This window comes from Lissotriton vulgaris, chromosome 12 (assembly GCF_964263255.1).
Source record: "Lissotriton vulgaris chromosome 12, aLisVul1.2, whole genome shotgun sequence".
Taxonomy (NCBI): domain Eukaryota; kingdom Metazoa; phylum Chordata; class Amphibia; order Caudata; family Salamandridae; genus Lissotriton; species Lissotriton vulgaris.
In genome coordinates this window covers 229,484,937-229,497,171 of record NC_141700.1, presented here as the reverse complement: position 1 = coordinate 229,497,171, position 12,235 = coordinate 229,484,937, and the positions used below count along the sequence as shown (strand labels likewise).

At 43.5% G+C, this 12,235-nt stretch overlaps 1 protein-coding gene across 1 annotated transcript in view; it reads right to left on the bottom strand.

Moving 5' to 3' along the window:
• Positions 1 to 499: 499 nt before the first annotated feature.
• Positions 500 to 12,235, bottom strand: part of CMTM3 (CKLF like MARVEL transmembrane domain containing 3) — a 111,391-nt gene continuing 99,655 nt past the window's right edge. The window contains exon 5 of the mRNA XM_086947722.1: positions 500 to 1,529. Coding sequence (XP_086803848.1) covers positions 1,507 to 1,529 — 23 coding nt within the window. The 3' untranslated portion in view covers positions 500 to 1,506. The remainder of the gene's footprint in view (positions 1,530 to 12,235) is intronic.

Sequence of the window (12,235 nt, the reverse complement as noted above, 5' to 3'; positions counted from 1 at the left end):
GTGAAGACTTTTTCTTAGACCCCTATTAAAAACTTATGGGCACCGTAGATTTGTACAGGCTTTGCACAAGTTGCAATCATTGAATGCGCCAATGATTTGTTTTAGGGTGAGAGCGTTTCCTAAAGCAGCAGTTTGTGCCAAGAAAACAATGGAAGCATAACAATATCAGTTTTATAGATATAAAAGCACCCTAGTTTTACATATTTATTGTTTTTGATTAGGATGTATTTACATTTTTTATGCACTTTGCACGTATGCTGCTACTATATTTCATAGGCTGTTACTATATACTGCTGAGTGCTTTGCCTGTATGAAACAAGGATTAACGTAATATTTTAATTCTACGTAATATTGCAGGGGATGATGATGCTGTTTTTATATTGTTTTAAGACCATCCTCGAGTGTATTGTATTGATTTGTGTCTTTTATGGCCACGATTGGATAAAATAAAGATTCTTTGATGAAGAGACCCATCTCTAAAAAAAAAAGTAAAACACACAACATTTTATTAACTTATGTTTATTGATCTTTTCCCAGACTGTTTAATGAAAAATGTGCAATGAGCTTCGGTTATTGTGTGCAACCTTAAAGACAGCGTCACTATCTCAGACTCCCAGGTATACATTTACTCCAGTGACCCCTTAGCAACTTCCAGAATTAATAAGCAGTTTCTTTCTTGAACCAACATTTGTCCATACTATATACATTTTCTTAAAAATTACCCATGGTCCTACCCTAGTATATTTGTGAAAGATGTTACCTATTGCACAGTTCACTGGTCAATGTTTTGCATGCTGCCTAATTCCATGTGCTTCTGTTTTGATCAACCACCTGGCACACCTGCCCAGTGATATCAACTTACAACATGTAGTGATCGCGCATGCTGTAGGTTCCAACTAACACAAGGCAACTGTCTGTCTACGAATGGTGGTCTACATGCTCCCGTTCCAAGCCAGGTATCCCGTGTTGGATGGTTGCTTTTGTGAGAAGCGAGCTAACCCTGTAACCAGGTATGAGAATGCAAGACCTCAGCTGGTGTCCCACTCCTTCTGGGCACCATGTGTAAATCTTGCACAGCATAAGGGCAGCTCCTCCTGATCAACTCAGATCCACACAAGGCTGTGCACAGGACTACCATAACATTTGCAAGAAAAATAGACTGTTAGCAGTTACATCTTCAATCTTTGGTCACAAATACTTGGGAATTAAACAGTTCTGTACAAATTAATCACATAAAACAGTACAGTAAAGGGCAAAGGTGCTTGAAAGACCTGGCTGCATGATCTGAGCCTTCGCCATACATTTCTTTATATGCATTTTAACGAGTACCAGCTCATTTGTTTGCTATGCTTCTCACTCTGGCTCAGTGTCTGTGAATTCTCGCACATAATTATGTGGAGAGGTATTTTCTTTTTCGAAAAAGGGAGAACAACGCAAATGTTTGTCGTTGGCGGTTGAAGAAGATGGAAGTACATAACCGGATGCATAATACTGGCACTTCGATCTTCAGTCTGAGTCTGAGTCCTCCTCTGTAAGGAAAGAGAAGAGCGCCTAGTTACAGTAAGATTACATTACATCTGCACGATTATTCCTAAATCCTGATCTAGAGAGAGCCCCATTGTTTCTTCTGTAGTGCTTAATCTTTCTTGCCAAAATCTTTCACATTGAAAATTCTTTCTTGAGATTCAGGGCTGGAGCTAAGAAGTCAAAATGGATACAGCCTCGAGTCCCTCGCAGGTGAGTAGACGCGCTATACAAGCTCCTGATTGATAGTTTATTGCTAAAGTGATATATATCAACAAATGTACTACCTCCACATTTAGTGAAGGAATCTCCTGGATCACGAATGTCTATACTTAAAAAGAGTTCACACAGTCACAATCTGGTTGAGTTACATTTTTACAACTTTTTAAACATAATGTAGTTCAAATGGTAAGTATCTGGACTCATTAATGTTGACAGATGAAACATAATCTTACAATGATGTTTAAGCAGAAGAGTTAAGAGTTGGGTGTCATGGAATTAGAACTAAAAGAATTATGTCACTTATGCTGAAAATGTTGATTAGACAGGAGGAATCTATTGGACATCTCTTCCAGATTCCATTGGGTCTTTTTTTTAATTGTTACTGCAATAAAACGTATATTTTGCATTCATTCATTCATGATCATTTCATCATCGCAAGAACATTGATAACAATTTAACAGTTAGTTTTCCATATTTTGATACACATCTTACTGCATGTACCAAATCAATCATCAAATAATACATTTTCTGATTTTCATGTTTTTGCTTTCCCATGTAGTAGTTTATTTTATTGGGTTATTTAAAACCATACCAATGTATACTTGTAGTGTGCATTTGTAATTCATAATGAAGAGCCACTTGTTTTATGTCAGTCGTACAATTAATTCTAGCAGACTTGCCTGGCCATTATTTACTGAATTTAGAGTTGCAAGCAATAGCAGAATAATTTAATGCACAATCTTCCTGACAACCTGATACAAGCATTTCCCCCACAACAATTGGTTCAAAATATAAACGCAAAGAACACTTTAATACTCATGTGTCTTTACTTATTGCATCCAATGTTAAATTAATTTTGGTTTAAGATCTTCTAGGCTACTCCCATAAATGTTCATAGTATGGGTGAATTACAGCCCAATTAAACAAGGGTTTCTGCCACTGTCTCAGTTATATATCAGAGGTAGGGCAGAAAAAAATAATGTGGACAAGCATTTCCCACAGAGATTACAGCCTCCTTTACAGATCTTTAGAGACTTCCATACTTTTCAACATTCTCCCAGAGGATTAAAAAGGGATTTTAGACACATTGTACTCTAGTTAGATTGGACATCGAAGCATTTATATATAACAGTGTTTCTCTTTTTCCAAACTTGGCATTTAACCTGAGAGATTGTTCTTAGCCAGATCTATGTAGTTCACCTCATGCTACGTAGACCCAACTTTTCATATGTTTTGTAATCTAAGTTTATATCCTTAAAAGCAAGTTTAGCTGAGCACCCTTAAGTTAAAAAGTCAAAGGGTTGTTAATGAATCTTACTGCCTCCCATAGGAAATCTTTAGGAGCGCGTGCCTCAGCCAGTTAGATTCTGGAGGAATGTTATAGTGTAAAGCAGGGGTCGCAATAATCAAAAATAGAATGGACACTGGTATCTACAAAACCTTTGGTTTATATTCGAAAACCCTCATAGACATCCTGGTTTAATCGTTGCGGTGTACCTTTTTTCCGCCCCCTCAGGAGTCATGGCGTGTTCATAGGGTAGTCGATTAACGTGCTGGATGCCTGCCTCACCCGAGGCAGGCATCCGCTGTGTCCCCTGTGCTGACTCTGCCCTGGCAGGGGCAGAGTCAGCACAGGGGACACAGCGCTGAACCTCGTGGCAAAGACCACAAGCGACTCTCCGACCCCTGTTGAAGCTACTATTGAGCTCATTATAGCACAGGAAATCTAAGTATAAGTTGACCATACTTATCATCAAATACTACACAAGTGGTGTGAGATATTTTTCTTCCTTTTTTTCGTTTGTGTTTTTGTCCTGACGAAAGCTCCGTAGACCTGGCTGGGCCGAGAGAGCTGAAACATGTTGACACATTTTTCAAGACATGCGGTAATCCAGTAACACGATTACCACCATATCGCAATTCCTTTTATCAATAGTGCCTACCCCCTTTTTTCCAATAAATAAATTCTTAGGTGAGACACTATTTTTATCCCTTTTTTTTATCCTTTTCTATTATCTCTGGACACTTCTACATGTACCGGAGGTAGCCTCGGTTGAGGCAGGCATCCAGCACGTTAATCACGGTAAACTGGAGTGGGTAACGGCGCGGCATTGCTTCTGCTGAGCTTTATTGAAGTTGTTGCCTTGGCGCTGATTTCCATTTCCCTTGGAATTGCCCTTGCCTTTGTACTGTGCCTTTTGCTGGCCCTGCTGGTTCTGGCCTTTCTGCCATTGAGGGGTTTAAACCCTCTGCTTCGAATAACCTTTGTTGTTTGAACGGAATTTCTTCTTGAATTCCTTTTTCTTCTCGAGTCCCACCGCTTTGAGAGTGTCCAACTCGGTCTTCATCCGCTGCATCTCCGAATCCGCACTTGCTCCAAAAAGAGATGTGCCTGAAAAAGGAAGGTTTAGGATTCTTGCTTGAGCCTCTGGTTTTAATGCTGTGAGGCGTAACCAAGATGTTCTCCTTGCTGTAACTCCGTGCACATAGCCATGCGCAGCCAGCGTTGCCCCATCTGCTGCCGATCCTATAATCTGATTGGAGACTTGACTGCCCTCCATCAGAACCTCCTCAAAGTCCTTTCTATATTCCTCAGGAAGTTTTGCGGTAAATCTCTGAAGTGAGTCCCACAAAGACCTGTCATACCTGCCGAGCAGGGCTTCCGCGTTGGAGACCTTGAGGAAAGAGGCTGAGGTGTTACACACCCATCTCCCCCATGAGTCCTGCACCTTGCTATCCTTATCCGGAGGCACCGTGGATGAGGAAGCCACCGCATTGGATTTTCTTGCCGCCGTAATGATCACTGAATCTGGCGGGGGATCAGCTTTGAGGAACAGAGGATCCTCTTCCGGAGGACGATACTTTTTGAGAATCCTCGCTGGAACGGACTTCCCCGTTGCCGGAGTGAGGAAGACTTCATTCACATGTTCCATTATACCCGGAACCAACGGCAACAACGGTTTGGGTGCTGATCTATGTTGCAGGGTTTCGAATATGACAGTCGTCTTGACTTGTGGAGCTGTCATTGGTACTCCCAGCTTCAGGGCTCCCCTGCCCAAGATATCTTGGAACGAGAAAATATCCTCAGTTGGAGACACTCTTGAGCGTGGACTGTTTGTAAGAGTCGGGGAGTACTCCCTGTGAGATCGCGTTCTCGACGAACTTGAAGAACTACGTGTCCTCTTGGACCTAGATCTTCTGCTAGAACGCGTCTTGGAACGAGATCGCTCTCTGTGACGAGAATGTCTCTTACTTGAGTGCTTAGAACGAGACCGTTCTCTGCGGGGAAGAGGTTGGTCTCGATTATCGCTTTAGGCGATCTGCCGTCTCCTTGTCCTTTGCCCAGTGGTGAAGAGGTCTATTCCACCTTGGGGAAAGATGAACAGAAGGAGACTTGCGGACGGGATCCTTCGCAGGTGTACGTGACCGTGGAGGTTGATCCGTTCGATCCTGTTGCGATCTTGCAGGGGATTTGGACCTCCCCCTATTAGATGCGCCGTAATGTTCTTTGTCTGCGAAGAACTTCTCTCCCTGGATCTTTGCTGATCCCTCGACGGTGGTTGTATCGACGCCGAGCGCCGAGCAGGTAGGCGTTCCCTCGACGTCGACCGTGATTTCTCTAACGTCGACCTCGGGTGGCGATGACTGCCCTTCGACGTCGAAGGCTGTCTGCTCGACGTCGATGGAGGCTGTTTCGACGCTGATCGCCGTTGATTTGACGGCGACTGGGCGTGCCTCGACTCCAAATGCCGCTCCGACGTCGAACGCTCTTGTCCAGGCGTCGACGTTGGCTGCATCGACGTCGACCGATGATGTGTCGACAGAGGCTCCCTCGACGTCGAACGACCATGGCTAGTCGTCGACGGAGGATGGCTCGACGTCGAACGCCGATGGACCGACGTCGACGGAGAATGCCTCGACGTCACAGCATGACGATGCTGTTTCGACGTCATACGGCTCGCCGTCGAGCTCTTCCGCTTCGAGGGCGACCTGTCCCTCGACGCTGACTGAAGCGGAGGTACCTTCGATGTAGACGCTGAAGACATCTTCTTCGTCGCCGTCGACTGCTTCTCCAACGCCGATCCCGACGTCGAATGTGAACCAGTCGGGGCTTCTCTCGACGTCGACCGCGTCTTCCGACTTTTCTGCTTCTTGGGAGATCTTCCTCTCTCAGAAAGCTCATAAACTCTAATCCTCTCCCGATCTTTAAGAGTCCTGGAAGATAAAACCTGGCAGTGTTCACAGGTTTTAGAGGAATGAGAGTCTGGTAGGCACAGGATACAGACTGAATGAGAGTCAGTCTTGGCCTTCTTCCTTCCACATGGCCTTTTTTAAGTACAAACATTTTTAAGCAGCACTCTATGTCTAAAAGGCATCGAGTGAAGTCAAAAATTCTAGTTAAAGTTGAATATTTTTTGACAGAAAGTCAAAAAGAAAAGGAGCTGTTTCCCCAGGGTCCTGACTGAAGGAGCCGGAAAGAACAACTGACCTAACAGTCACCCCTGAGGCATGATGGGAAGCCAGGGGTCATGGCTGCCTTAAAGGCACGGTGCCAGTTATTGTAAAAATGGTTTCATTTATTATGATATTGTTTTGCAATGCAGCCTGAGGGCTAACAATGTCTATTTATAAGCAATATTCAGGATTTATGAGTGGTTTGACTCATTAAAACACAAAGTTCAAGGGTTTTTTGCCCTAATGTGTTTTTTGATTCCTTACCAATTGCAGTTCATGTATATGTGTTTGCATTGTTTAGCCTCAGTTTTGGGGCTGCATTGATGTGAGAAAAATGATATATGTACATACATATATGTGGAGCGAGATATATGTGTTTTATACATATATATTTTTATATTGTTTCCGGGGTCCCGCACATGGGCGGGAATATTCAGTGCTTATGACTATTGATGAGGATCCCCTGGAAGAGAACCAGATTTGTGTCTCTTGCCTGGAGCTTGGCGATCAAGGTGTCATAAAAGGCATCGTAGACTGGGATGGAAGAAGGTAAGGTGCTGCCTTCTTTAACTGAGTTCAGCCTCTTTGAATCCATGTCATCTTCAGTTGTTATCTGACTAAATCAACAGACATCCCAGGTAGCCAAAAAATGTATGAAATTAGTCAATACTGTGATGTGCAGAAGACAGTCATACCTTTACATACATACATACATACATACATACACACACGCACACACCGCACACATCCATGCACACACACACATCCGTGCACACATACAGACACAGCTGCATCATTCTTTTTCAACCTTTATTCTTTTTAAACCTATCTTGTGAAATGTGGCCACACATCATTAGCAGCTCTGCATTCCAGAGACTAGCTGTCATCCGGTACTGTTTTCATAGCACAATGTAGGCCGTGTCCCAATAAAGTATGAGTAACAGCTCACTGCCTTACTGAAAGCAATGCACTGTTCATCACTCTGCTTTAAGAAAGGGCCTAACATTGGGTTTGATGTGCTGATGCTCAGATTGTTATGTGTGGGCCACGCTTTTAAGCCTATCCCTATAACCCCTTCCATGCTCATGACTAGCTCAGCTCGTCATGAGGCACAGTTGAGCTGTGCTGATGACGAGCTGAGCTCGTCATGAATGAACCAAAATAATTTCCAGCACAGGGGAAAAATAACCACAGCAGTGATGTGGTTAACAGAACACTGTGCATCACCATTCTAAATAATACAGGTGGTGGTCCTGATTCACAATGAGCCTCCAAACGTGTGGCGGAGGCCTTGCAGTCATGGAGGAGTCTCCGCACTCGGGGCGGAATCTCCGCAATGAGAATTCTCATGCTATGAGTGTGTAGGTCCTTTGTGACTCAGGCCCACAGTGTGTTAGATGGGCCAAATGCCATGAGATATGCACCTGGTTTCCCCTCACCTGCCAATGCCAGGGTCTGGATTGTTGCAGCAAACTTTCATTGCCTTAACGTGATGGGAGAAAAAGAGCAACCATATCCAAATGCCCTTTGGCCCCTTGTGGGCTGCATCTAGGGCAACAGTCGCTCCCATAAACAAAGGACAGTCAATCTTCAGTGTAGTCACACTACAGACACAACACTGGTGGTCCAACACATCTCTGTCCCTCTGTAATACAGATGTTAGGATTTAAGGTACAGTTAACTAGGGTGTAGGACCTCGTGGCTTTTGGGGAGGCTCAGGGTCATCCTCCACACAGGTCTCAATTGGGCCTTGGGATTGTCTACCTTTCTTTTATTTGGACATCCAGATGCTCATATTCTAGTCGGGGCAGAACAGCAGGCTTCTCCAGTGTCCTCGGCTTAATTGTAGATTTGGAGGAAACAGCCACACTGTCTTCAGAAGTTCAGAGAACTCGTGGAAACTAGAGCCAATGCGTAGGTGTACCACCTCCACAAGTCATAATTTCATCTACCCTGTACAATACAAATATACCAGAATATTGCCAGAGTGGACAAATGAGATGAGAACTAATTTATTAGCCACATTTGCATTAGAAAGAGGCAGAGTAGTTTTCCTGAGCATGGTCTACATTATTTACATTCAACACTAAGCACAGTACATAGGAGGGAGCAACAGTAATGTGGTATTATCACAAGCACAGGCAAAACATGGGAAGATGTATTATACAGCTGCACAAACAGACTAATCTTTTTAGGTCAGTCCTTTTTTCATGGCAGGTCTGAACTGAACATAGCCTGTCACCAGAAACCAGCTGAGGGTGAAACGCCTCAAACCACCAGATGCTCCTCCATGGAACAGCCTGCTGCAGGGGACTATCACTCTTGGTGATAGCAAGGTGGGCTTGGGGAGGAAAGCCAATCATATTGCACACAGTCACCTTAGATAAACACGTAAGCGCAGTCACACTCAAGAGGCTCGGTGTGAAGCAAAGGGTCACAGGTATGGGAGACTGCATACACTTCACTATGGGATAGTTGAAGGACTCCTCTGCAAAGGGTACAGGTAAAAAGGCTTCTGACCTTGTATATACATTTTACGGTTAGTCTCCACTTTGTTTAGGCTGTACCTTCTGTGCAGTGAAAGTGAAAGAAATACATATGGAGCAGGCCCGAGAATTAGATGTGCAAAACCACCGAGAGGAAACATTATGGGACAGGCGAGAACACACAGGATGGAGGCAGAATATCACAATAGACTGCCAACAAGGGGCGTTGTACCAACCAATGCGTACGTGCAGTTTTTGTCCCAATTTTCTGCTGTATCCATATGATGTCTTGGTCTCTTTTTCACATCAATCTCCATTCATTCAGTGAATTTACCCTGACATTGTGAAATATACTTTGTATTTCCACTCCAGTGCAAAACAACTAATCCTGAAATACATCCCACATGTCACAGTGTTGTTTAATTGCATTTTTGCTCTTACTACAGCAGGGCATGTAGTCCAGGCTAAGAATTTCAGGATTCTGAGAAACACAAACGCATCTGCTTGGATGGCAGAATAGTTTGGGTTACCCTTGGAAAATCTGGCTGCAAACATACAGCATTCTTGCATCTCAGGTCCTTTATGCTCTCTGCAGACAAAAAATTGCAAGTTTGACTGTAATGCTGTATCTGCAAAAGGAGAACTTGAACAAGCCAATCTTATAGGCGATAAGACGTAGAGGAAAGGTGTAACTCAAGGGTAATCAATTCTGTTTTTTTCTCAGACACTTCACCAATGACAGAGGAAGGAAGGAGGGAGCTCAGTTGCTCTGATAAGAATTTGAATCCAGAGATGTGTAAGAGAGGATACTAGACTCAGCAAAGCTCAATCTGATATAAGACGACAGTAAATGCCTTTTCTAGAGCACAATATGCAGGTGTAGTCTGCTGGATTTGTTGTATAGAGATGATGCATCACCCCTTAGGGTGCCTGCATTGGCCACACCACGTCTGGGGCTGAAGACACAAAGTCTTCCTAGGTGTTTTAACCCCTCAGCTGCTGAGCCTTTTTTTGACTGTTTGGGGTACTTTGCCCTTCGTCCTCCATAAATGATCTTCCACATACGGCATCTACACCAAATTAGTGCACACAATGTTTGTGGATTCCACTGGACAGTCCCTGGAGTGTACTGCAAAAATAGTCAATATATAGCTAAAACTTTGGGTGGGCTTTGGGAAAAAATAGTGGTCCACACAAAAGTCCTATACATGGTGTCAATGAAAGGTTTGCTGTGCTAAAATCACCATCGCTTCAGCTTTCAAGATACCGGAGAGCTGTATCAAAAATAAAATATTTGTTTTTACCACAAACTGTAAGTAGGCCTTCAACCTACTTTCAGTTTGTAGTGGAAACTGGTGTGAAACACTTGGCTAATGCCGATAATCTATACATTTCTAGAAAGTAGAAAAAATCCTCAATTCGGCAAGGGGTCATTTGTGTAGATCCCTCACTGTTTACGCACAGAAACAAACTGTTGAAATAAAAAAAAATATTGAAAATCAGTAGGAAAACCAGCCATTTGGGACAATGTTTTCATCTGTAACTTCTTGTTGCGTAGGCCATTTTACAAACAAATATACCGTTACTTCTGCTAGACACTTCTGATTGTGGGGATGTATAGGGTTTGTAGGGATTCCTGGAACTCTAAGAACTCAAGGTACACAGAGCTTCACTTTGCAACGGTTTTTCATTGTGTACTGAGTATAGAGCAATTCATATGGTAAAATATAGAAAGTGAAAAATGGGTGTGAAAGGAACCTATGCATTTCTGAAATGTACACTTTATAATGACGTTCGGAGCAGTGGTTATTTGTAGATATCTGAATTTAAGGGTACCCAAACTGGTATGTGAATTAGTGGGCATTTTGCAAAATGTCTTCTTTCTAGAACACTGGCTTACATTTGGAAGGCACTAATGCTGAAAAATCGAATTGGTAATAACAAATGTTCCACTATTCTGTATTCCCAAACTCCTCTTGATAAAAATGGTGCCTCACTTGTGTGGCTGGGCCTAGCGCCTGCCACACAATAGACCCAAAACTCAATCTGGAAACAACATATTGTATCCAGCAAAATCCACTTGTGTGACTGGGCCTAGTGCCCATGACAGGAAAGGATCAAACCAGTATCAATGGAAATCCCCTGCAAGGTTGAAATTGACTCCCATTGATCCTGGTTTGATCTGTTCATCTTGCATCTCCAGTCTGTAGGCACAGTCACACAAATGGGGGTAGTATTTATATTGGAACAAGTGGGGGAATGCTAGGTGGTAGGAAGTTTGTGGATCCCTGTAGATTAAGCAAGTTCACATCACAGAAATGGAAGAAACGTGTGATTTTAAGCTAAGTTTGAGGTGTGCAGGGCATTGTGTGTAAGAAACCTCCGTTGGATCCATGCAAGGCACACCATCCTGGAATTCTCTGGGTGTCTAGTTTTCAGACATGTCTGGTTTGGTAGAGGTCCCTGGGTGGCAGTCCAGCCCAGGCCCAAATACCGCCGCTACCCCTACTGCCTATTTCTCCATGTTTTGTTTTGGAGCCTTTTGTGTTGCGAGTGTTCGGATCAGTCTAACACACCGGGTACCATTTTCATCTGGACAAGTAGGGGAACGCTGGGTGGTAGTAAATTTGTGATTCCCCACAGATTCTGGAACTTTCTTTTACAGAAATGTGAGAAGAATACACGATTTTAGGGAAAGTTTGAGGTTTGCAGGGCATTCCGTGGAAGAACAAATTGTGAGATCCTTGCAAAGCACACCACAATGGAGACGTCTCTGTGTCTAGATTTCAAAATGGTAGGGTTTAGTTGACTTCTTTGGCTGGCAGAGCATGGTCCCGAGTAGTGCAACCTTTCATCATGTCAAGTAGGAGGAAATCAGGATTTACTCTTACTCTCCTGCTCCATATATCATAACTACTACATACGATCTTGCTTGCCACGGGAATGGGGCTCTGCACACAACCTGGAGGGCATAAAGACTGTTGGAATTTTAGTGTTAGAGAATAGACCCAATACCATGGTGGTCCACATACACAGCTATAATTTTTTTCTACAACAATAAGATAGATACCCGAGTCTAGTGGGCTTTCAGCACCTTCAAAGGGAGGGTTAAATTGGTGGTGATTGCCCCATCTACCCGGATTGTGGAAGAATACCCCTATTCATCACCTGGGAGAAGGGTGGGGTGGGGTGGGGGATTGAGAAAGTTTAATGGGCCCTGGCTGTGGGGAGGGTCACCGGGAATTCAGAGAAGGCACCCCTTGTTGCCTCATGCTTTGTGGGTGTTTGCTCAGCAGTAGTAGACATGTAGATATGGGGCCAGCATATGACTATGGACCACTCACTAGAAAGGACTCAGGAGTCTTGTGAGGCGTAACAGTAGAGAACTGTCCCTTTTGCATACATGCAGTATGAGGTGATTTAGATATGCTTATCTTTAATTGAAATTCAAAATAATTAGGAGTTACTAAAAAGATTTTCTTTTACCCTCCACTTGTTGGTTTACCACTATGCGCACCATTAGTACAAACTCAGCTAACATATATTCT